General features: G+C 37.5%; 1 protein-coding gene across 4 annotated transcripts in view; it reads right to left on the bottom strand.

Annotated features, from left to right (window-relative positions):
- Positions 1–11393: 11393 nt before the first annotated feature.
- The window catches only part of LOC132795953 (probable WRKY transcription factor protein 1), a 79350-nt gene continuing 63527 nt past the window's right edge, over positions 11394–27216 (bottom strand). For all 4 annotated transcript variants that reach the window (XM_060806927.1, XM_060806935.1, XM_060806951.1 and 1 more), the window contains 4 exons: positions 19053–19179; positions 18773–18984; positions 11701–11975; positions 11394–11621 (listed from right to left, as the gene is read on the bottom strand). In XM_060806927.1, the coding sequence (XP_060662910.1) occupies positions 11501–11621; positions 11701–11975; positions 18773–18984; positions 19053–19179 (735 nt within the window). In that variant the 3' untranslated portion in view covers positions 11394–11500. The remainder of the gene's footprint in view (positions 11622–11700; positions 11976–18772; positions 18985–19052; positions 19180–27216) is intronic.

Here is a 27216-nt window from a genome sequence, read left to right as displayed (position 1 = left end):
CACAATTCAATATTGTATATTTACTTAAATTTGTTTGATTATTGATTAGTTTGTTGTGACAAATGCAAATAAAAGAACTACAGCTTATCGCTATCTTGGAAGTCGATCACTTTTTAAAATGGCATTAGAAATGTTGTGTGCCTCTTTGATGTCCGACTTTTCCACAGATTTTTACTTAAAACTTTTTAGTTCTACATGTTTTAATTTGAAATGAAATTTAAAGCATTTTATTTGGATGTTTGTTTATTGCCATGTCTTAAATGAAAGTTGTTCCAATTTTCAGGATATAAAAAAATCGATGCTTAAACCAATTACTTATTTGCTTAAATCACATTTAATGAAGTTTACGAAATGAAATATGTAATTGATTTTGTGAGTCTCGTAAAGTTTTATAGTGGTTGACCTGGGCGGCTTTTGTTGATGGAACTTTGCTTAATTTCATCTTGGAAACTTTAATAGTTTTTGTGGGGCAAGTCGAAGAGTAATGTCGTTTGGTTCAACAGCATGTGGCACATAAAGAAAGCCCACACGTTGAGATGCGGCCCACGGCGAGGCAAGCCGAGAGTGAGACAGCAAGAAAGACAAAGAAGGATAGAAAGACAGAGAGAGAGAGAGAGAGAGATAACTTCGAGATGCTTTCAACTGTTTGGCACCTTTTTCGTGGCGCTTTTCACAGTTGACATAACCCAAAGTTGCAGCACAAGAGCAAGAGCAGTGAATGCCATTGACGCATTGCCTCAATTAACATAAAAGTTGCACACCCAGCTGACACACACACACACATGAGTTCACTCAGATGTTAGTTCGCATTAGCGCTTTTCATTACCACCTCTTAAGTTTTGCAAATGTGTGTGTGCTTCCTTTATGAATACCATTTGCACACGGGCAATGGAAAAACTTTTTTGGATGCACTTTCAGCTCTCCTCTGGTTTCTTGCTCTGTGTGTCTTTGTGGCGACTCCTCCTTGGAGGCGGCAATCGCGACTTGAAAAGACTTCCCACGAACTTTCTAATGCACCTAGCGTAAAAGAGAGCCAATGGAGGGCAGCAGGGCAACAGCAACACCAACAGCAGCAGCAGCAACAGCGGCAGAATAGTCGAGTTGTCTAATGCAAACGCCTCTTAATCATTTTACAACCTTTCGCCCCATTTTACTTTTCATGAGTCAACTGCAGACTCGACTAAATCTCTTCGCATTCATATACATACATACATATGTATGTAGGGTATGTGCGATTTACGCGAAAGTTGTTGCAAGAGGCAAGAGGGGAAACACTTGCAACACCCACACGACTGTCTCGCCGGTCATTGAACGTCTTAGCTCGTTGGCATTCGATTCCATAGATCGTATTATGAGAAAGCCATTTGCCATTTGCCAATTCGCCGATTGTCGATTATCGATTGTCGATTAGCAATTATTGCGACCTGTCCACGCCCAGGCTTTTGAGTCGTCGTATAAACGGCAAATTAACATGCTGTCAACTGACTAACATCACTACAGAAACTACTAAGAATTTAGTTTAAGAAAGTGATCGACTGGTAAATACTCTGTTGCTTGGGAAAATTTTGAAATCTATTTATTGAGAGTAATAATAGGGTATTGTAAAATTCGGGATTTAATTCAAATTTTTTTTTTTTTTTCATTTTACGACAACGTTTTGGCAAAAAATAAATCTTTTAGCCCTCCAACAATTGTTGGATTTTATAAATTATGCAATTTCTTTTGTATGGTAAGATATGTCTTCTTTATTTTGGCAATGCAAAACTTTCCCCAATTTGTTTAATCTATCTGTTTCTACATCTTTTATGAACTCATTTACTTTCAAGACGTGAACTATATATGTATTATATAGTTAGTGGTTTAATTATAGGGGGTCGCTATTATAAACATATACTACAATCAGTTTAATTTTATTAAAATGGTTGACAAATATTGAAAACTTTGTGTTGTTAAAAATAATCATAAGCAATATGGTTCATTGTAGCTCTTTCATAATTACAGGGCAACAGTTTGTAATTCATGTACATTGTAATAAGTTTATCTGTGTAATTTATTACAGACATTTGATGAATGCATGAACTCACTTTGTTATTTATAAATTACAGAGTATGCCATAGCTTAGTATTTTATGTTCCATACAATTCATTTTTTAAACGCATTTGTTTGACTAACATTTGATGAATGGCAATTATATGTAATTTTCTAATCAACAACTCACTTTTACATATCGATCACTATACCCCAATGCAAGTGGTTAATAATTGCAGGGTATGCGGCGTCTTAGCAATTGATTTTCATTTCATTTGCGGGTGTTTGGTGCCCATCTTGTTGGCAGGCAACCAATAAATATGATTATTTCGCAATTTAATTGCTCGTGCAACGACAACGACAACAACAATTATAGCAACAACAACAACAACAGCTGCAACAGCAACAACGTTGCAGAAGAAGCGTGGGGCAAGTGCCCCAAAGATAGCAAAGGCCAAGATGCCAGGAGAGAAGTCGCTTCGATCGCAGTCGAAATCGATTTGGTCTTGAATATGACTACGATCGCAGTCCCCCTCTTTCCCCCTCCTCTCCTCCCTCCGTCTGTCTGCTCGCTGGCGGGGCTGATGCAATCTGTTGCGTTTATAGTGACAGCCACTGGCAGTTGTTGTTGTTGCTTGTGTCGTTTATCGCATTTGAAATTGAAAGCTTGTAAATAACACGATGAAAAATCGAATGCGAAATTGAAATTCGGCTTTTTGCACATTTAATTTGTATTTTTATCGTGTGATTCGAGGGGATTGCAGCGGAGTGAAGTTGTGTGCGGAAACGTCGAGGCGGTCAAGACCTTTTGTCTTGACTGCAATTTGCCTGAGAATTGGGCTGAGATGTTTTCGCAATGTGTGTTTGATTTGGTTTCCTTGCCTTTCTCTTTTTTCTTGCACCTTTATTTTATGCACATATTTGCAAATTGAAATTGTCATTGTAACAACGCCCAAAGATGTTGTAAAATTAATGTATTATTATGGCTCACATAAGATGCCAGCTTATGTGGGGACTTAAGGCGGCAATTACTATGTCGATTGTGAATGGACTGAGGTTCAGTTTAATCCCGGTTTGTCATTCAATTGACCCACTTAACCTCGGCACACAAACATCGTTAAGCCTTGACAAATACAATCAATTATAATCATAGCGAAGCAGAAGAAGCGCTGCAGCAAAAGCTAAAGCTAAAACATCAAATGCCTTCTCTTCGGCGCTGCTCTTCGATTCCCAAACGCCACATTATCGCAACGATATATGGCCAGAACATGAGCACAATTTCCGGGGCTAATAATAAATATCAATAAGCCAGCACAAATTTATTGCCAAACTAACCGCAAAATGCGCAAAACTCGCATCCTGCGTCGACAAACGATATCTTGTTCTGGCCAGCAGCTGTTTCATGGGGCAGCAGCAGCATCGACAACATCTTCAGCCACAGCCACAGCCACAACTCGAACTCGAACTACACCTCAGCCCACACTTGTGTGTGGCGCGATTATATATACACTCTATACTCGATACTAGATACTCCCCTTGTGTTTGTTGTGTGTGCGTTGACCGCCTGCGGCTGCAAAGCGCTAACAAATCCTTTTGATTAATTCTAATAGCCTCAGATGTGCAGCCTCGACATCATTTCTTTCGTTTAATACTCAATTTAGTGTGTTGTACTCGCTCTCTAACTTATCCCCCTCTTGTCTTTATCTCTGATCCACAGCATCGACATCGAGTAGTCGCTGCTGCTGCTGTTGTTGCTGCTGCTGTGACTAATATGCAAACAAGCGAACGGCAACAACAACCACTCACTGCCAATAACTTAACTTGGCTCAAATGCAGCCACACACACTCTGGCAGCAACATTTACGCACCCGGCACAGTCTCACAGTCTCAACTCACTCTGCGTGAGCAACCAAAAAACAAGTCCAAGTCCGTCGAGACCATAAAAATAAGATTAGCACACGCTTCACAGCGGCAGCCACAGCAGCAAAAGCAACAGCAACAGCAACAGCAGCAGCGACAACAACAATCAGCAACTTTAGCTTGTTGTTCTCAATGTTTGTTGTTGCTGCCACGGCGCCTGTTTCTGCCTCCTCAAATTCTGGGTTTGTTTTGGTTCGTTTGCCACCTTTTTTTTTGCTTTGGGTTTTGCTTTTGCAGTCAACATCGAATGGCTAAAATGTTAGCACAACATCGAGGCATAAAAGGATTTTTAATGCTTTTACGTTGGTTAACCTTAAATGTGGGTTAAATGCGAACCTTACCTCGTCTTTAAAAATACTTTTGCAGAGACCGCATTCAAATTTATTGCTGTTTATATAATAAATTTATGATTTTGTACGCATTTAGATTATTTATTTGCAATTTTATGGGTCGTCAATTGCAAGTGTTTGGCAAGCTATTAAGCTCTAATCTATTAATCACTTCCAAATGTAAATATTGTGCATGTTTTCGTTTTGTTTTTCATTTTTAAGTGATCATAAAGTGCTTTACAACTGACAAATGTAATTTCAATTGACCATTGGACATGTAAATCAAATTTTACTTAATATTTTAAAGTTGTTATTTTTATTTTTCATCGCAGTTGTTACTGTGTTTTTACCATACTCCACTTTTATATCTGAAATTATATATGTGTTGAACTGATTTAAGTGCTCTCGAAATAAATAGGTTAAAGGTAGGTTAAACTGAGTGTCTCTAGGAAGGGGAAATTGCCCCTAGAAAAAGGTCCTTATACCTGTAATGTTTATAAATAGCATGATAAAATATTTTTCAAAAGAAGGTCAAGAACTAATTAAGAGATTTATTTTAAAACAATTTAATCAGATCTTTGCTAACTTATCTTGCAGTTGAGTTTGCATCAATTCTATAAGACATTAAATGATATATAATAGTTTTGTAAAAATATTCCATTCAAGTCTTATCTTTAAATGCCAAATGCAATCGCTAAGTGCGTCAGTCGATGGCAATGCTTCGCAGGCTTTTCCATTTAATCAAATTCGCAGTGCTCTTTTAATGTCACTCCCACAGACAGAGTCACAGTTAGCAGGCGGTAGGAAGGGACGAGTGCTTGTACCTTGCTTAGCTCTTTTGTGCCACAAGCGTATCGTTTCTTATCAAGATACATTTCCATCTACATCTCGTACACACAGAGAAAGAGCGGCGCACAAAAAGCGTGCATGTGTAAATATTTTTTATTAGCTTTTTCTTCACGCGCCGCTCGTTGAGTCGGTTCGCTCGTCGCTCGTCGTCGTCGGGAAGTTGGGAGCAATCCCAACCATATCATATATCAATGGCACACACACACACACACACACACACACACACACACACACACACACACACACACACACATAACCGGGAATGGGGCATCTCTGCCGGTTTATGGGTTCTTGAGAGCACATTCCCATACCCTTCAATGTTACCAATCCCATTCCAATGCGTCGCCGAGGATAATCGCGAGTGCTTCAGAAAAAAGAATAGAAAGAAGAGGCAACTCCTGCCACGCCTGCTGCTAACTGAGCTGCTGTGCGTGCCTGGGCGATGGGGTCATTGTGTGATTCTGATTCTGATTCTGACTGTATCTCTGGGCTCTGGGCTAAGGTCAATGCCGACTAAGGTGCTATAAACCCGGCAAGATCGCGACTGCATAACAACTCAAACATTCACGTGACGCTCAAGGTCGTCACTCTATAAATGACGCCACACATTCCATTCTAAGCTCAGCTCATCGCAGCTCAGCTATTGAAATCCATGCTGAAAGCAGTTAAGAGCAAACAGCCTTATCAAAGTATTACTATCGCTTGGTTAGGTGTTGGTTTCACTATTGTAAAGTATGCAATATTTAACAGGATAGTGAGACAAAAGCGACAGATACGAATCATTAGATTTGCACTTTAAAATGAAATAAGATTTAAATACTATTTGTACAAATTGTTCTGTTCTAGCGAATTGTGTTAATGCTTAATTCTTTATAAATGTTTGCCATATTCGTTTGCCAAATGCAAGCAAAAACAAAATTAGCGCACACAATTACACACCCACACATACACACATTTGCACCCTCACACCGATATGAAGCTCGTAAAAATGCCACGTTGTAATGGCAACAATAGCAGCAAAAAAAATATGCTCAACAACTTTGCACGAACTGTGAATACTTTATGGCAATTATCTTTGCTGTTACACTTCAGCATGCGAATAGTATAATATTAAATATACTTATTATTTACCCCTGAAATTTAATATTGCGTATACGCACAAGGTTTACAACTTAAAATTTAAAACTAAAACAACACGTTTTGATGGGGGGAAATCTTGAAAAATAATTTAAATATTTTACTTTCTATTTCCTGCACTGGAAATTCTCAAAAATAATACAAATAAAGACACTTTAATTTCATTCAATTCAATTTTAAAGTAAAAAGTAAATATTAATAACAATATTTTAACCAAATTAATTTGGTTACTTGGAAATAATAAAAACTTAATAACCTAATTACCAGTATTAGAATTTTTGTTGAAATTTCAGAGTATGCAAATGTGTTTTTGCATAAGTGTTGTGGAAATCGCTTTTGCCGATCTATTTCCTGAAGTTTTTCTTAAAAAGTGACAAAATGAATACAAATAATGGAAAAATTAAATTTCTTACAACATTTTAAGTATCAATTTTTAAAGTTTGAAATAATAAAACCTTAATTACTTAAGAAGAATTCTTATCGAAATTTCAAAGTATGCAAATGTGTTTTTGCATAAGTGTTGTGGAAATCGCTTTTGCCGATCACTGTAGAGTATGCGGCACAAAAAGTTGCGAACGGGAAATTAAGCGCATTTAGCGTAGACTTAAACCCTGGAGTGGGAATTGCGTGGGGAACTGTGGCATGTTTGTGTCTGTATATCTGCATGTGTGTGTGTGTGTGTGCGTTTACGCGTGTGTGTGTGGGTGCGGCTCCTTTATGTAAATTTCTGTCTGCCTGTCAGTTCATGTGTATGCCCTCTGTTAGTGTGTGTGTGTGTGTGTGTGTGCGAATGAGTTTCAATTTAAGCGCTGCGGCATTTGCCGTTTGTCGGCATTTCCTCTCTGCACGAGGCGACGTCATCCACCTGTAGCCCCTCCCCGTCTCCCCTTCGCTTTCTCGCTCCTTTGGCAACCTCTTGCCCCTCGTGCAATAGTGTGTGTGTGTGTGTGTGTGAGAATTAATTATGCAGGCATATCATGGCAAACATCATTGCTGCCCCAGCTCCTTTGCCCCTTTTGTCACTCCCACGCCTCCATTTGCCGTGCCGCAGTACAATTCCGTATATCCTTTGGGCTCTTCCTCCTTGCCACGCCCCATGTCACTTCTTGCCACAGCGCTGCTGCCTCTGTGCGTGTGCGGTTTTAATTTGTGAGCAGGCTGCAACGCAGTGCACTGATCCTTTTCCTTTTCGTTGTTGCAGTTGCAGTTCGCAGTTTGCAGTTTGCTGTTGCAATTGCCGTTGCCATTGTGACACGCCCCTTGAATTAACGCCTATCGCTTGCTGGGGCAGTGTTTGCTTTAGCAGTTTTTGCTTGGCTTGTCTGCATATCCGCGTGATTTCACATTGCCAAATCGATGCAATCGTGTGCTGCACAAAAGAGCGCCGAATCCTCCATGGCCACATTAATTGATACCATTATTGCCATGCTCTTCCGCTCGCTCGCTATCTTTACACCTTTCTCTCCCTCTCTCTCTCAATCTTATTATGTAGCCATCTCTGTTGTTGCTTTAAATGTGTGCGGTTGCTCTGTGGTTGTTGTTGCCTTGGCCTCTTGGCCGCCAGGGGGCGCTATCATCGTTAACCCTTTTGGGTGCTTTCTGTTTATAAATTCTATAAATTTTAGATCATAATGCTGAAACCACATCGTACTATGTGCGTGCGTGTATGTGTGTGTGTGGAAATTACGTGAGTTGCGTGTTTTGTTTTCCTCTTTGCGGTTCTCGTCGTCTGAGTGAAAATGGGTTAGCTGCTGAGCTATTTGTTATGCATTTTCATTAGAAGTTTGCCTAGCTGCTAAGCCATTATCATTAGCCCGACTGAGAGTGCCAGGACGAGCACGAAAACATTACCGTATACACCGTATACTTTTCTACTTAATGTTGATTGTTATTCGCAAAACTGGCAAAAGGTGTTGCTCTCAACAACTGCAGCAAAGCTCACATCCCGATTGCTGATACTTTTAAGTATCTGGCGAATAACATTGTGGCTTTTAGTTTTGACAACTTTCTAATGTAACCTTGGTAAATTTTAAACTTGAATCCCTTAAAGCCTTTACACGAATTCTAATTAATTCTTTATCAATTTGTTTTTCGTTACAGATATACAAATAGCGGGAAAATGTAGATTCAACCTTAGATTAAGTTATTTACTACTATGTTAATTGCAAAGTTAATATTTGAACGCAGAAGCTTACAATTAACTCACTGTTTATCTATAAGTAAAGGATTTAAGAACAATGCAAACATGTTTATAAATTTAAAGAATTTGTTAATAAAGCGTCATTTATTTTTAAAAATATCTATCCGATTTAGTTTCAAGACAAGTTCCTAAAAGCATACTCTGTAAATAAATATAACTTGAGCGCCTGTAAGATAGGCAACGATTATATAATTAACTTTTAATTTGGTCATTTAATATAATCAATGCCTATAGGAAATGGTAAGTACAGTAAGTATTTTATTTCCAGCTGCATAACACTTTGCGCCTTAAAGATAGGCAACACTTTTTGTCATTTTTCTTGAGGTGTCGAAAATTGCCAAAAATTCTTTCAAATATCAAAAATCCTGGATAACTCGAGAACCGCAAGGACGATTTGCATGTCCTTTGGCCAGTTGGTAGTCCTTGCTAAAAGAAGTCGATTGGCATATTGCCGGAGAAGATCGGCAAGGATATGGCCGAGATATGGCCTATTTTCTCTAAACAAAAAAGTCCTTGTATCTTGGTTGTTTCAAGGACTTTCGTCCTTTTTATTTTGTATTTCGCTTAGGTTTTAAAATCACTATCTGTGTGCCAAAGGACATCCTCCTAGTCCTTCAGATGGCCGAGATACAAAGAACTTTTCGATTTTTGGCCAAATTTTGCATGCCTCCCCCTTGAAAAATTTTGCAGTACAATTTTGAAAAATATGTTTGAAAAGTTTGAATGCAATTCGATAGTGGTCTTTCATGTGACATCAAAAACATATTTCCTTTTAAAATCCTTAAGGATATGCGCGGGATATGGCTGAAATAAGTTTATCCTTTTCAAAAATTTTCTATAACTTTTTATGGGTCTTCAAAGGACGTGGTTTAATCCATTCGTAAGACTCATTTTGAACGATAGGCATTCAAGGATATTAAGGTCATCTAGGAATCAATGCTCTCTCTTCAGAAACGCTATTGGCCATGGGTGTTCAAGGTTTCACAGTCAATACTCCGAGCGTTCTTTTCCATTTAACAAACCGCAAATAAATTTACCATAATAATGACAATTGACAATAATTAATTGAGCAATTAAACAATATTTGGTTTCCGTTTTATGGTTATATTTATATAGATAATAATAATGCGCCATTTATTTATAATAAGTGTGGTTTTATTTTTTGTTCTTAAATGTTTTTGCTCATCCGCTTTCAATGTGTTTGATTTATATTATACATTAAAATTTATGCTAAGGTTAGAAATAAAATCGTGTTGAAATGTTTGGTTTTATTTGTTTTGTGTTGTTTTTTTTGTTTGTTTGTAGTAGTATATATTTCATACATATGTTTATTTTATTTATTTGCATAACATCTCTAAAAACAATTACATAAATGTTTAATTTATTTATGGGTCAATTTGCGCATTTGAGTGCCACTTTCTGTGTGTGTTTGTGAGTGCTTATGAGTGTGTGTTGGTGTGTGAGAGTGTGTGTGGAATTCAATAAATATAATAATATTTGAGCAAACAAAATGCTCATAAATTATGGCAAATAAATGTGAAAACAAGTTAAGCACAAAAATACTTATTAACGGCTCATTGTTGGGCAATCAATTGCGAATACTTTCAAATTAAACATTTTTTTAATTTTAATTTGTATTAGATGCCTTTTGATAATGTTCAAATGTTGAATTTCGATAGTATATGAGCACTAAATTATTTAGAATTAAATACATATACAAAATATATGTACTTATTTTAATTTTCATACGAAACAACAATTGCTTTCGCTTTATTTATTGCCAATGCTTTTCATATTCACAACACAACGTGATTTGAATTTAATGTGAATAATTTTGTATTTGATTTTAGCTCACATTTTAAAACATAGTCCTTTCAGTGATGATTTATTGTTTGAAGTCAAACTAAAATCAGAGAACTTAAACTTACACTTATAAAGTCAGATTTTATTTTATGTAAAAATGTTGAAGTGTTGTTCTCTGTTTTGTGAATATATTCATAGTTATTATTGTGTTCTCGCTGGTGGGTTCCATAATGGCTTCTGAATTAATATCAAGTTCATTATAATTAAGTTTTCTTTGTTTTTTTGTTTTGTTTTTGCTAGAGAGAATGACAGTTGTTGGGACAGTCGGATACATGAAGTTATGTTACGTAAGTATAGCATGAATTATGTCTATCGTTCTCTATACGAGTATGTTTGTATTTGTATGTTTATGTACGCATATTATAGTATGTAATTTGTATTAAATGCTTGTTTTCTTGCTAAACAAATCATGTGTAAACGTTTGACTAGAAATTAATTATATAAATTTATAATTATTAATACCAAATGCAAAACATTTGTCTTTCTCTGTTTTGTGAGCAGTTTCAATATTGATTTTTGTTGTCGTTTCCATTTTGTTTTCTCTTTTTTGCTGTATTTAGTGCTGCATATAATAATATTTATGATATATATATATATATATATAGTATGATTAAAATTTCTAATAATTATATATATTGTTTTGCTTTTGTGTTTTTTTTGTTTTGTTTTTCATTTATAATTAAATAACATATGAATAGTAAATTTAAACTAAAACGCAGTCAATTTATATTTTGGAATATTTTTTGCAATTTATATATATGCTTTTTACTCAGTTTTATTTTTTTCGTTTGCAAATAAATTGCTTATTTGTTGTCGATTTCATTTAATTCGAATTCGTTTTTTGTTCGATCGTAGTACACACATACATATATAGATTTTTACAGCTAGTTAAGATAGATGATCTGTTGAATAAAAATGGGAGGGACAAAAGACTGAAAGACTGTTGTAAAACAGTTTTGCAATCAGCGGATATATTATATATTCGTAAATTGTATAGGATATGCAACTAAATTCATTTCTTTTACTCTTCGCCAGGCAACAACATAAAACATTTACTTCGCTTTGGTTTTGTTTTGTTAAATGATTCGATAGACAGTTTAGTTTGTTTGACCTGGCTCAGACCTCCGTTTTGTAATATAACAGATCTTATGCTAATACTTGTGTCGCACACCATTTACGACAAATTGTGGGCATTGTAGTTGCTCTGCTCGTTCTCATTGGGACAACGTCCGTGCTTCTCCATATAGTTGCCATACTGGCAGGTGGGCGCCTTGCAAATGCCCTGATGTATGCACCTGTATGGAGAATGATGAAAATGAACAATAAAATAAGCTACTCGCTACTGAAAGAATGTTTTGTTTAGGCGACACTCACTTGCGATCCTTCATGGAAAAGTGTTCGATGCCGGTTTTCAGATAAGCACAGTGATTGCTGCTCGATGTGCAATCGCAGCGACATTTGCCATCGTTCTGTATGATCTTCTCAAAGAGTTTGGGACAATTGCAGTTGAGTATGGCCGCCTGTTGCATCTCTCCCACATTGGAGAGAGCTCCGTTATAGAAATTGGTGCGTTCAATGCAATGGCATTTGGTGTGATTGACAAACGACAATTTCTCAGTAGTTGATTTGCGTGAGCCAACTGTCGAGACCTGAAAATAAGAATTTAAAGTTAGTTTAGTCATTTGCCTAATTGTCATTTGACCTCTGTTAATTATGCCAGCGACTATTTGCATATACAGTTTGTTATTACGACAAAAGTTGCTTAGGGTTCAAAACTCGCCAACTTAAACAGACTGCTGCAGAGTGAGTTGTCATCGTTGTTGTAATGCTAAATGAGTTGTCAGCTGACAGCAGACAGCTGCCACTTGCCAGTGGCATATTATTTGGCATTTGATCAAATTGAATGCAAATTTCAAGCAATTGAATCCCTCTTGGCCTAAGCCACTGTCTACTCCCATTAGTAGACAGTTTCCGAGGCTGGCGACTTAAGTCTTGTGTTTCGAGTTGTTGATGTTGCTGCTGCTGTTGCATGACAAGTGCAAAATGATGAATTGCGTATGAATTGCATAAATTAAGTTGGATTCGTTTAATTAAAATTATAGCTCTCGGTTATTAATCAAACTAAGAAAACACAACACACAGCAGACATATTTTGCTCTCTCTGGCAAAAGGCAAACAACCAACAAGCAACAGCACAGCAAGTTTTGCCCAAAATTCTAAAGCTAGTCGACCATTGAATTTTGATTGGACGCATCAAAGCAGAAAACCGACAAAACTGACACCCAGAAAAGAACAAAAAATAAAATGAGGAAAAACGTACTGATAAGCTTTGCAAAATTTCTACATATTTGATATATGGTATTGTATGCAAAACTTGCAACTCTTGAAAACAAGAATCACAAATTGAGTTTTCGCATTCACTTTTCTTTTCTTTTTTTTTTCTGCGTTGTGAGGTAAAATGTTTATGCAAATTTTGGAATGCAACGAATTGAAAAAGTTTTTCATGCTCGACATGTTCAAGCCACAGAGTTTCCATCGTCCTTCCCCTCCCCGTCTCCGCTCTCAGCTCCTTGCCTAATCGACAAGAGTCCTTGCTGCTGCTTTGAGCACGCAAGTTTTTAGTTATAATGTGTGTGTGTGTTTGCGTATGTGTGTGCGTGTGTGTTTGGAAAACATGAAATTCAAGGAAATTGCAGCAGGCAAAAGAGGCAAAAATCCTGCTGAGGTCGCATCAAGTGCTGCAGCACAATAATTGCCGGAAACGGAAGTGCAAAGTGCTGCTGCTGCTGCTGCTGCTGCTGTTACTCTCTGCTCCTTCTTCTTCTTCTTCTTCTTCTTTTTCTTCTCCTTTTTCTACTCTTTGTTTCAGTTGAGGTTTTGTTGTTGCTGCTGTTTGAATTGCAACCGCATCTAAAATTGCAGCAAAGTGGTTGAGTCTCATGTCCATAACATGATATATGCCATAACTATAAGTAGTTTGCTTCCCTCCATCTCTCATTCACTCACTCTCTCTCTCTCTCTTTCTCACTCTGTCTTCCTCTTGCTAAGTGTGTTTGTGCCACCCCAATTGAGGTTAGGTTATGTGTGTGTTTATATGCAAATACTCAACGAACTCTTGTGTGCGCACTTTGGACTCAAGCAATTAGTCAGTTATTGCTTTGTGCTAGGTGCTGTTGCTCCTCTTCCCTCTCCCTCTCTCTCTCTGTCTCTCTCCCTCGTAATTCTTCCTTATTCACTAAGTGCACCAAGGACTCAAGCCATCCATATAAAATGTAGTACAATTTTTAGTACTAAGTATATTGTAAGGGGGCGTTTACACTACTCATCCAAGTCGCCAAGTGGGCAGAATGCACTACAAATTACTATTAAGAGATGCCAGCTCCGTTGATAGAAACAAACTTTGCTAAGGCAGCAAATGTTTTCTAGTTTTCCTAGAGTTTTTTTTTCACAAATACAAATTACGCAGCTTAGCTGATAAGTTCGCTGCAACTTCATTCAACATTGACAGAAAGATGTTCAAGAATTCTATAACGCAATATTTTCCTTGCTCAAATTTACTGCTATATTTTTCCCCTATATTTGTTCACTTAACTTACGACTGTGTTTTCCAAGTTTTTTAGAAATCTACAAGCAGCTGGCAATTGACATTAACATTGCTGATTTTCTATTTATGCTAATAAGATGCTAAAAAAAATTGGCAATCAAATGCTTCGCTTTTGCCCGCATATTCGTTGAGGTAAGTAAAGCAAACAGCGACGTTTTTTAAAGGATTTTTTCCCGTTGCATGCATGAATTTAATTATGAGTATGTTGCTTGCACTTGCTGCCACATGTGCGCGCTGTGGCGCCACAGAGATAAGCAGGCAAGCAGGCAATGCTTCCTCCGTCTCTCTCCCCTTGCTTGGCTTCTTGTCGTCAGCTTTCCTCTATGGCTTTTAATTTGAAAAATATTTATGCCACACTTTCCGGCAAAAAAACTTTCGACTTGAAGTCTTATGCACACATGAGTTGAGCACAGGGCACAGAAGACTCTAAGCAGAAGAGTGTTTAATTATCCAATAAAAGTTTTGGCAAAACCACACGCAATTATTCCGGCCCCTTGGCTTCTACGAAAGTCAAGTGAATGTTTTAATATTTAAGCGGAATTTTCAATGACTGAAAAAGGCGAAGATTTACGTACTCTATTTTAAAATATTTAAATCATTTTTAGAGCAGAGTTTTTTAGAAGAAAAACTAGACATAAAATTCCATATTCGTTTTGAAATCTATAATACATTTTTTTAGTTTGAGTTCGTGGGTGATTATAATTATTTCTTAAAATGATTTTTATGTTAGGCGGCAAAATATACTTTTTATTACCTGCTAATCGTGGGGCAAGTAAATATAGCCTTCGGTATACTTATGTACATTTTCCGTACATTAATTTGGTATATTTTTGATATACTTTCTTATTTGTTTAATTATATTCTAATGAGCTGCTTAAAGCATTCTTTTCAATTGAAATTCATTTGATCCAAAAAAAAATGGCTAAATATCGTTTAGTAGCTTCCAGATTTTAATAGTTAGCTAATAGAGTTCTTAAAAAATTATATAATATTTTAAGAGGATTTGTATAGCTCCAAAATATTCGAACATTAATTATATTCAATAAAAGTATTCTTTTGAATTCGAACGGTATCTAAATTTGATCTTAAAAATGTACTAATTATCTTTCAGCTGTTTTAGAATTTGTTGCTCAAACCTTACTTCAACAGATGCTTTTTAGATAAATTCCCGGAATTGCAATTTGATAAAGTTCTACATAGTTGCAATGCTCTCTCGACTTTATCGGTCTGGCGATGTGAGCAAAAAAGCAAGCTGCCAGCTAAAACATAAACAAAAAAATAAAGAAGCAAACCCTTTGCTGGCTGTCTCCATAAAGCACCGAAATGTGTGGCCACCAGCAGCAGCAGCAGCAGGAAAAGGAAAACGAAGGAGCAAAGAGCTGTGCAGGAGCAGAGGAGCAAAGTTTACACACACACACGAGCCACACGAGGCAGCACAGCGGCTGTCATTGAGAGGTGTCAAGTGCCAGGCAAACAGCTTGAGATCCCAGGGAAAGCGAGAGCGGGATAGCTACAAATGGAGAGCGAGTGTGAGAGAGAATGCATTGCATCCCGGCGAACAGCATCAAAAAAACATTCTTATAAAACATAATTTATGTTGCGCAAATTTTACAGAAGAGTGGGAGCGAAGAGGGGGCGAAAGAGAGAGGGACGGGAATGGGGAAAGAGGGGTCTGCAGTCTGCATTGTTGGCCGGTAAGAGGGCAATGCACTCGATGTTACTTCAGACCAGGCCAAAGCCAGCAGCAGGCAAAGGCAACGAAAGGCAAAAGGCGCTGCATATGTTGCAAGCATTGCGAGATTTATGACGCCTTGCCTCAGTTCTGGGTTCAATGCACTTAAAGTGAGACAGAGAGCAAAAAAAATATAGATAGAGCGTGAGAGAGAGAGAGAGAGAAAGATGGTGTTACTTTCACCTAGGCCAAAGCAAGAAGTTGCCGAATGAACGTGAAAGCCAACGCCTCCACATGAAGCCCCACGAAGCTTTGCCATGTCCATGTCCATGTCGCCCACATCGACTTCGACTACGACGACGACTTTGACTGCATGCAAAGTAAAAGTCAATTGGCTGACAGGCAAAATCGTAGGCTCTGTCCGTGTCCTGGGCGCCTGAGCGTTTAATTAATTTGCCACAAAATGTGGCACGAATTATGCCGTTTAGCCTTGAGCAGATGACGAGACCACATGCATAATCATGGCTGTTTGCTTTATTGACAGCCGCAACACAAACATTAATTTAGCTTATTGAAACAATGAGCGTGAAGCGCTTTAAACGGGGCAAGCAGCAGCTGTTGCAGTTGCAAAGCTCGTGCGTGACACATTCGCTGTTGATGTTGCTGCTTCTGCTGCTGCTTAATGCAATTTTGTCAGCTTAAATCCCAAACGTTTTGCATATGGCAGCCAACATGCAAATTGCGAAGCACGTAAACAGGTAAGAAGGAGACTTAGAATCAGAGCACGAGTTGGAGTTGCAGCTCTACAGCTACAGCTACAGCTACAGCTGCAACAAATCTCCCTAATGCCCAGTTGAGTGTTGAAGCTGGCAAATGTGCTCTCAAAAACTTTGCACGACGACAGTTTCATGCTTTGAATTTATGTAGCCAAATCCTACTTCAACTCCTCAATTTGCTAAATTTTGGGGTTACTTTGGTTGCCCCAGAATTTCCTCGAGCTGTTAGTTAGATCATCATCTATTATTTGTCAATTTATGTTGGCCACCTGAGTTCACAGGTAATTGGAATATGCAATTGCCCTTTCATTTCAACTATCTTTTCAAAAACAATAGAATTTTGTTGTTGTTTCTGTCGGAAAATAAACTAGATGCATTTTGTTTACTTTTTGCAAAAGAGCAAAAGTTTTATCAGAAATGCAAAATATACTATATTTATTTGCATTTCATGTCAATTGCAATGTTATTGCCTAAATGCAATATTGGTAAACATTTTCAAATTGTTAAATGTAAAAGACAGGTAGAATACTATTTGTGAAAATAGAGAAGAGATGAACTTTAAAATATAGAAATATGTGTATTGGACTGTAGTAAAAGTAATTATAAAAAATATACTCAGAGAGAAAAAAATCTAGATTGAAAAGCTTGCATATCTTGAAAATAAACAATTCTAATAAAAAGTTGTTTTTGGGTTGAACAAATCTAAAATCAATAAAATCAATTAATCAGTCGACCAAAAAGATTGTATGCAAAATTTGAATTTTATGATTAAAATCATATTTTTTTAACAATAAAATCTTGTATCAAGAATGTTTAATCTTCGTTGGAAAGAAGATTTAAAATCTTGGTTTAAAATCTTTTCGATAAAAAAAAAAAAATTGTTTTCTGTTTTTTTTTTTTAAATGTTGGAATTCCATTCCTTTAAAATTAGAACCGAATTTCTTGTGTTGTTGCTGTTAGCTCAGCAAGAAAAAACCTTATAGGTTCAATTTTGTCATCATACAATCTTGATTCAAGATTTTTTTTTATTGATTTTAGGACGATTTTTCATTTTGTGTGGAGCTACTTTAATATCTAAAATCTTGCCCAGCTTTTTCTATTGTGTATCATGCTTAATATCTCGCATTTATTTGGTGCATTAAAATGGCAATTACTTTTTGTCAAATTGCTTTTGTAATAATCTGTTTATGTGACAGCTAACGACGCCAGCTATTTTAATTGTAAATTGTTCAATTAATTTGCTATCTTTGCGAGCAATGCTTGTGTTTGGGGAACTCCTAAATGAATTCGAAACGTAGACACAAGCCCCTATATGTTTATTTACACGAGGCATAGCACACTTAATGCACATGCCACATGCCACACAAGCCACACATGCCCCCAAATTGCTGCTGGGCCTTTAAAAAGCAACGAAAACGTTGAAAACTCGCACAATTTGTCAAGAGTCGGTGTCCCAATGGGTTTGTACCTCGACTGTGGCGACTTCTATGTATGTGCCTGCGTCTCTCTCTCCCCCCTTTCCCCCTCCCGCTCTTAGTAACTGCTCTGATTGTTGTCGTTGTCGCGACTCGGTTGTTGTTGCTGGTGGTGGGCGTAGGTCATGCTTGAGGGCACCATATTGCAACATAATTATATCGTTTCACCTTTTCTTTCATTTTTTTATATTATTCTGTGTTTTGCTCTCAGAAATGAGTTTTTAATGACGCAATGATAATTCAATTTGTTGGTGATTTATGCTGCTTGATATTGTTGCTGTCGCTGTCGCTGTTGTTACCTTTTGTGATGTAACGAGCATTCAATATGCTGAAATCGAGAATGTAACTATGCATTGTATTTGTGCTGAATTCAATTATTGTTAAGGTGTGTGCGGCTGAACAACATATTCAAATGATTACAGTGTTTAATTGCCAATGCAAAAGAGAGCGGAAATTAAATAAATGCTTACGAAATTTAATGCTGGTTTTGATAGTTGAATACTTAGCTTCAAAGCTGTTCTCACTTTGCTTACAAAGTGCATGTTACAAACTGTTTCCACTCTGGGCATAAGCTGTGCTCACTTTACTTGCAATGTGTTCCTAAATTGCCTACAAACTGTTCCTATTTTGGTCTATGAACTGTATCCACTTGGTATGCAATGTGTATTCACCCTTCCTATAAACTGTTCCCACTTGGTATGCAAGTGCTTAGAAACTGTTCCTATTTGGTTTCTCAGTCAACTTGACATTGTTTGCCACTCTATTCTACACATATCTGCTGTCCCATATCTCTTCAATTGTTCTCACTTTCATATTACTTAAACTTACACTTTTCTTAAGTTTCTATAGTTTTAAATGCAATAATATATTAAATTTAAATATTTTGTATATAAATATGAAATTTGCTTGGTCTACTCACATAGAAAGTCAGCTCGACCTCGTGGTATTCCTTTGGGGCACAGATCTCGCTGCGACTGCGACAACAGCCGCTGTCCTCGCTGCAGCGAAACAGCTTGGTGCAATGTGGCCTGTAGATTTTCGAGGGATCCCGTTCAACACGCATGCAACGCATCTGCGGCTCATGGCACATTGCCTCCTCCATGACAGTTCTATAATGTTTTTCAGCCAGTTCTGCAAATAAAGTGTTCAACAAAACTTTTACCAACTGCTCTTTAGTTGAATATTATTTTGACACTTACCCGAGTCGGGATTATGACCGCGTCGTGAATTTGACACCGCTTTCGGATTGCCCAGCTGTTTGTTCTTCAATTCAGTTAGCTTGCCGGGTATATAATTGTGTGAATAATTGTTGTCTGCATTCGCATTCTGTAACGATAAAACGAACACAATTTTGATTAATGAAGTTTTTGCTGAATGTGAGTGTTAATTAATTGAATTGGAGCAGAAAGCTGTAAATGCTGCACATTAGTTCTGACACGTCACTAGAGCAGCATTGTTTAAAACTGCTCCCGAGGGGTCGATGGTGGGGTCAGTTGCTCGAATTTTTCGTTTGGCCACATTACGCATACGCCATGTGCAGCACATAAAAGTCATCACTAAATAAAAGCCCCATTTGTGCTCTGCTGATGGCAATTTGTCACAATTTTTATTGTTTCGGGCATGGGCAGCGAACATGCTGAGATTCAAACACAGAAGGCAGCAGGCAGCCAGGTAACGTGCCAGACAAACATCAGCCAGGGGCGGAAAGGGAAAGGGAAGCTAGCTGGAGGCATCAGACGAGCAAATGCTGCAGAACTTCATAAACTAAGAACTCATGTGCACATACTACAACAATTGGTACAGCAACGACAACAGCAACGGCAATTGCTGCAACGTGGCCCATAAGCAAGAAGCAAGTAGAATTTAAGACACAACGAATGTCAAACACACTGCTATTCCTTAAGGATAATATTCGTAAATAATATTGTTGCAATACAGCAAAATGAAACAATTTCAAATATTTATATCGAAATAAAGTTAAATAATGTATTCAACAAGTTCTTTTTCTTCAATGTAAAATAATGTATTCAACAAGTTTTTATATTAAAGAAAAAAAGATAATAAGATAATCAATTAATAATCAAAAAATAAAACTATGAATACCAAATATTGTTAAATTATTATTTTTTTTTTTAATTTTATCAAGCCATTCAATAAAATTTTGATGAAGGGAAAGTAAACTAATACATATTTACTAATAAATCAGTAATTTATTATTTTATTTTCTTAAATATAACTATTTATGTTATATTGTTTTACTACAATGAAAATGTTGGATATTTATTTTATGAAGTATTTATAATTTTTTCAAGTATTTGTATTATTTTATTTCACTCCAATATATAGATGCTTGATAACTGTATTAAGAATTTTATATCATTTTACTGCATCGTATTTTATATACCTGAATTAGCTAGTATTTATATTAATTCACTTTATTGCAATTCAATTTGCCACTCTTGATATCTTAACTCCTTCTCAATGAATTCGAAGTGCAGCACATAGTCAGCATACTCGATGCCTGTGGCTTGTGGCATTTATAACAATGGCAACACAAAACAAATTGGCAGTCAAGGCAATAAATACAGGCAGCAGAGCAATAGAGAACAATGCCAGACGTTGAGACGGACAGTTGCCGAGAACTGAATAGCAGAACAACACAAGCTAAAGCAAAATAAAACAAGAAACAAAAATGTTGACCAATGCGCACAATTGGCAATTTGTGAAGTTAAGCGAAATTAATGAGCAGCCAGGCAAGCAGTCATCAGGCAGCAGGCAGCAGGCAGCAGGCAGTCAGGAAACAGGCTAAGCTTTGCCACCAAATGAAGAAGTGCTGAGCATTTAGAAGGTAAAGCATGGCAAGGCGAATGTGTGGGCGATTGGGCCAATGGCTAAATAAAAGCCAAAAAGCTGAGCAAATGTCCAAAAATGAAGCTGCGACTGCGACTGCGACTGAGTTAGAGAGGCGAGAGCTCTTAAGACTGTTCATTAGTCACACAGGAGTTGCAAGCAAGACGCAAGAGGCAAGACTCAAGGCGAGGCAAGGCGCCAAGGTAGCCGCTGCTCAAGAGCAATTGGCATAAATCTTCGTCTTCATCTGCGTCTTGGTCTCTGGTATTTTTTTCCTTTTTACTTATTTGTGTTTTGTTCATTTCATTTGGCTTAACATTTGGTGGCCCAAAGCCAAAACAATGGCGCTTTGATGTTGCTCAATGATTTTTAGCGGCTTAACCTTGGGCTCCATATGAATGCTCCATTGTTCTGTTCCCACTTCCCGCTTCTTTAGCTGTCTCCCCCCCCTTCCCTCCTTCGACAATAATGTGGCGTTAATGCGCAAATGTATGGCATTGTTTTTGTGTGGCATCAAGTGCTGACCATTGGGTGGCATTAAAGCCAATTCAATTTGATTAAAATGCTCAGTTCTCAATAGCCGATAGATGCTGTAGTTGTAGTTGTAGATGTGTGTGTGTAGTTGTCATTGAGCTGACACAAATCGCTTTGTGGCCATTCAATTGATTGCCACTGCATAAAAAAGTGCCATAAAATAAAGGTAAGTTTTCCAAAAGTTGTAAGCCGCAGAAGACTAACCATAAAACAGCCATCTAATATTACGCAATGCTTAAGTAGCAGACCAAAATATATGTGGCAAGAAACTATATTAATAAAAGCTTCAAATGTTTGAAGTCGTTGCTTAAACTTAGGCCACATTCCTAAGAAGTGAACTAGAAGAGTTAATGTGGCGTTTATAGTAGAGACAGTTAAAGCTTCTTCTCAATTTGATTACTTTTGGCTTCATATGGGCTTCCATAGTTACAGGTTTAACAGAGATTCTCAAAATTGTTCTAAACAAGATATTTAACGCCTATTTAATACGATTCTTAGTTGTTTTGGCTGATAACGTTGTATATTTAATACCCTATGGTAAATTTGATATGTAGTCCTATGTCAATATACCAATTTTAGAATTTTTCCAGATATATTTTGATATATTTTAAGTATAATACCGCACTGTTTTGCTTTTATTCAAAATTGGTAGCGGGTATCTCACAGTCAAGCACACTCTGACCTTTCATACTTGTTTCTTCACTATATTAGTCAAAGTCTGATTTTCAAATTGTCGAAAATACTATAAGCAATTGTTAGTCAATTAACGAATATAGTTTTCCGAATGTTAGTTGTGCAGCTGACAGCGCTGTCAGTGGCAACTGAAGCTGGCAAGCCACATTTAGTTGAGATACCTTTGGGGCATCAAGTGAAAGTCAGCAGCAGACAAACGGGCTGTAATATAGATATGGTTTTGGCTAACTGCATCTGATTGCACCACCCACGATTTACACCTGTCTGCCAGCCTTCCTGCATCTTTGTCTGTCTGTCTACCTTTCCTCTCTCTTGTTCTCTCACTTTTTCGCTCTTTCTGCCTGCATAAACTGTCTGCTGCAGGCAGATTAAATTGAGCAGCTTGTTGGTCAGATCGCTGTCGAAGCTCGGCCAACTGATAATGGAAGTTGCGTCAAACTAAATTTGAACAAGTAAAACACAGTGAGTGCGGGGAGAAGGGCAAGGGGAGGTGAGAGCACACAGAGCTGGTTGTTTGACAAAGGGTTTGTCGGTCACCTCCTCGAACAGCTGTTGCTGTTGCTCTGTTGCTGTTGCTGGCAGCCATCCAGTCGACAATTGCGCTTGTTGCAACAATTACCCAGGGTAAGCAAAGAGAGAGTGCGAGCGGGAGAGGACAAAGAACAAAGACCAGCAGCAGCAGCAGCAGCAAGAGCTGAATGCAGGCAAACGTTTTGCAGTGTGTGTGTGTATGTGTGTGTGTGTTAACGTGGCCAACAGCCACGACGATATAATTTAAGCTGCCATTTCGAATTATAGCGCATGTAGAAATGCATCCCCAGCGTAAAGTAAGCAGCAAATGACTGCAGGCAAAAGCTGACGAGAAGTAACCTGAACGTAGTCATTGCGAGCTGCACATGAAATATTCAAGCGCTTGATCAAATTTAAATAACGCAACACACAACACAACACAACAGAACAGAACACAACACAGCGCAACGAAATGAAACGAAACGAAGCAGTTCTTTAAAGTCAGTTCGAGTGAAAAATAAGACACCTGGGAAATTTTGTGCAAATGCTAAAGCAGCTCATAAATAAAAGTAGCAGCAAAAGCAACAACCTGATAGCTATATAAATATAAATATAAATATACGCGTCTCTGTGTGTGGGCTGTGCATATATTAGGCAATGTAAACGTGTCGTATACGCAATAATTAAGTTTACAAATGCCAAAGGCCAAGTGCCTGGGTCTCGGTCTTGGCTCTTGTTCTATTTAACAACAAAGGGTCCCTTTGGGCAATGAAATGTAAGAATAATAATATAAGAGATTGTTATTCTTGAAGTTGTCCTGCAGCTGGGTCAGTTTAGTTGGCAGCCAATAAGCAGCTTGATGACTGCAATCGACAAAATCAAATGCCACAAAAAAGCAGCTAACAAATGCAGCAAAAAGATTGAACCATTACAGTTCTTTTCCTTTTCCTCTTTCGCCCACAATAAATAATACAAATTTATGCGTTACCCCAAAAGAACAAACTTTTTTGCTAACAATCAACTTTTACACAACAAACTTTCTATATATTGTGTGTGTGTGCTGCTTGCTATCTCCTTCTCTGCTATTATTGCCATCTCTTTTACACACACACGCACACATAGCGCATGAAAGCTTTGTGGTAACATCAACTTCATTGCCATTATAAAGTTGAACAAATAAAATTTATATGAATTGCAAAACGCATCAAGCAAACAGGTAACGAAGGGTGAACTTTGCAGGAGCTAAAAAGGGGCAAGTTATGGTGAGGGGGGAGAGGGTCAACGCAGTTGCACTTTATGTTCCATGTGCAACACTGCGTCTCTGTGTAAACAACAATTACGAGAATATTTCTATTGCATTGTTGTGGCCATTCTCCGTGTACAAATTACTCTACTTTAACTGCGAGTTCTTTTTTTATTTGCTACTTTATAATATAAATTCACATAATAGAAATAAATTTTTCACAAAAGTACAATTATTACAATTTTCATAATTCGTGAACAATTTTTTTGTACTTATGAATTAATATTTAATATAAATAGTACAAAGTTTTTCGTATATGTTATCTTGTTATAAACTTTTATAATTAATAACACTCAAAAAGATTTTCAAATTGGCTTGTTGATCTATTTAATTTATATTGCTGATTTTGCTAAACGTTCTTTAAAGTGTGAAACTCATATTTTACTCTACGAATGAAACTCCAATTTGCAGAGCATTTAAAGTTCCATATTTAGCACACAAAACTTTATTATTTTTTCTGTTTTTATTTGTTGTCAAAGTTTTCAAGTGATGTGCATACAAAACGCTTTTGACAATTTATTTTTTTCTTGCTGCTGTTGTTCTCTGTTCAGTTTCAAGTTTTGGTGCCAGTTGCTATGCGGCTGTGTCTGTTTCACTTGCAGTTTTAAAACATTTACGCCACTATCTGGCAGCTGACTTTTATCGTATGCACATATATTTCAAACGCAAAAAAGCGACAGCAAAATGAAAACAACAATAAGAGATATGCAATTGTCATGCGTGGCGTATGCGCAATTTGCATGCAAAACAAAAACCCAGCAAGTAACGTGCGCCTGAAAGTATGCAGCAAAAAAAAACTGAAGTATGCCAGCAAACCACAAACAGCAAGGATTAACAGACGACACAAATTGACGGCGTGATTTGTGTGCGAGTGTGGGGATCACAGTCTGTTTCTATTGAGCTAATAATAAATTGAGACACGCTCTTGCTATGCCGTCGAGCAATCAATTCAACGCGTCTCGTTTGCTACTTGGAGTATGACAGACTGGCAAACTGTCTTCGCCAACACTCTCGAGTACAGAAAAAAAGTGTGCGCAGTTTTTAATAAGCGCAGAACTGTGATGAATGCAATGAGGACGCTGACAGGCTTGCAGCCAGACAGACTGACTGACAGACAGCTGCTTCAACTTGGGGGCACAATAGCAACGCAAGTTGACAGCATCAGCAAACTCTGCAGTCTGCGAGTGAAGCAGTTGCTCTCTAAAGGTGATAAATATCCAACGTTGCAACGAAGTGGAAAGTGCCATCAACAGATGCGCAACTTCAGCTGCAACTCAAGAGCCACGACAGCAATTAAATTGCCCAGACTGCAGAGTAACTCGGAGTTGACTGCACAGACTCGATGACTGATGATTTAGCTATGCAATTTATGATTTGCTCAAAGGATTTACTTAACAAATACGTTTGTGATGGGGGCCAGCATGCTGCTGACTCTGCCATAACTTATCTGGGTTTATAATTTTCTGGTTGAGCTCTCCCTCTGTCGACGGCATTAAAATAGCAAGACGGAGGGAATTAGCGTAAAGAGTTCTCAAAGATCTAGCACCGCATTAAGGGCATTAATTAGGAGAACTATGTGAGTGTGTGTGTGCTGAGTTGAGTGACGACCTCAACGGCTTTTGCGGTCGAGTATTGCTTGGGCATGTGCTGGTCAAAGGCGAGACGTCATTCGCATGTATGCGAGCATAACTCAAGCACAAGTATCTCTGGTGGTAGTATGTATAATTCGCTCAACTAGTTTGCAATTCAAAAGGCTTTGCATAACCGCAGCCAAAAGTTTACTTTGCATAGATAAAACCACAGAAAATACTTGGCAACTCTGCAATGGCAACGGCAACGGCGCTGACGATGTGTGCGGCCAAAAAGCGCAGTCAAAACCAACAACCAACCAGGCAGTCAAAACCGTTAACAGCCAGCAGCGACCTGCAGCTACAGCTGCTGCTGATGCTGCTGTGAAGAAGCTGGCCAACTGGCCGTAAAGCCAAAAAGTGTCAAAATTTATGAACGTCTCTCACCCAAAATTTAAAAACTGCAACTTGCGAGGGCTAACTGCGGACTGCAGTCGGCGAGGTGAACCTGCTTCATTCTGCGCGGGTTATGCAAAGTTTAAAGCCTGCTTTTAGGCGAAAAACACAAACCGCAAAAAGTTTTTCCTTCGCACAAAGCGTCGAACAAAACAAAACGGGAGAAAAACATAAAAAACAATGAGAAAAAAAAAACACAAACGAAGCCCAAAAACCAAAATGAATTTTCAGTGTTGCCAACTTTTTGCGGGCTTGTTGCTGCCGGCAGATCTAACACACACACACATACATCTACATCTGCAGCTGCAGCAACAACTACGAGGAGCAAAAGTTACGCATATTTTACAGTACACGAAATGCAAGCAGCTTTATCCCAACTCCACCTCCTTCTCCTCCCTCGCCGTCCCTTAATCTAAAACTCCCACAGCTAGTGCTAAACGTTAGCCATAAATTCATTTAGTATGGCAACGTTGCTCATAAATTTTCTGCTATCGATTTGCAAGGAAATCCGTAAAACACAAAAACAAAAAAATAAAATAGAAATACGCAACAGCAACAGCAACAAAAAAAAAGAGCTAAGCCAAAAGCCAAAGGCGATAAAATAGTTTTGATACGCTAACAATGCGAGTCCAACAACTTTTACAAGCTGCATTTACTACAGTTTTTTTCTAACCAAAACTACAAATTCGTAATTGACATATTGGAACTATTACATGCTTAATAATTTTTATAAATTTATAAAAAGCATTCAATTTTTTAGATAATTATAAGAATGTGAACCGTAAATGTAACATTCAATTTAACATGAATTATATTTAAATGAAGTACAAAATTTTTTCAAAGCGTCTTGCGCAACAGTTTGCTTTGAAGATGTAAAGTTCGTAATTGTTCCGAATTAATAGTGAAAGTAATTTAATATTTCATTTATTCAATTAAGTTCTAATAAAAAAATGTTTAACATATGCAACGAAATATAAAAAAATTCGTTTAAGATTTGAGTAGATTTTCCGCTTTGTATTTAATTTATTAAATTTGTTTGTTAATTTTATTAAATTTGTTTCAAACACTTCATTTAATTATAGCTAAATCTTTAAGAAATCTTTTTCGAATTGTCAATTTGTTTACTAAATATAGTGAATACTAAAGTTTGTGAATAAAAAATGAAATTTTAGAGCATAGCTTATTCGGCACTAAGAGCATAATTGTTTATTATTATTCTTTCTAACTCTCAGTTGGCGTAATTTTGATCAATAAATCACATTTGTATTGCGGAACGAGGCAGCAGCTGTATGTGGTGAAAGAGTTTTGGGCCAACAGAAAAAGAAAAAAAAAAGAAAACACAAAAACGAGGCAACAATTTTGCGGAGATGGAAAAAAAAGCAACGGAAACGGAAATCAAAACGCCATTTGAGCAGGAAGCGAATTGGACTGGACTTCAACTAGAGACTA

The sequence above is a fragment of the Drosophila nasuta genome, chromosome 2L (assembly GCF_023558535.2).
Source record: "Drosophila nasuta strain 15112-1781.00 chromosome 2L, ASM2355853v1, whole genome shotgun sequence".
Taxonomy (NCBI): domain Eukaryota; kingdom Metazoa; phylum Arthropoda; class Insecta; order Diptera; family Drosophilidae; genus Drosophila; species Drosophila nasuta.
This window is presented reverse-complemented; position numbering and strand designations above follow the sequence as displayed.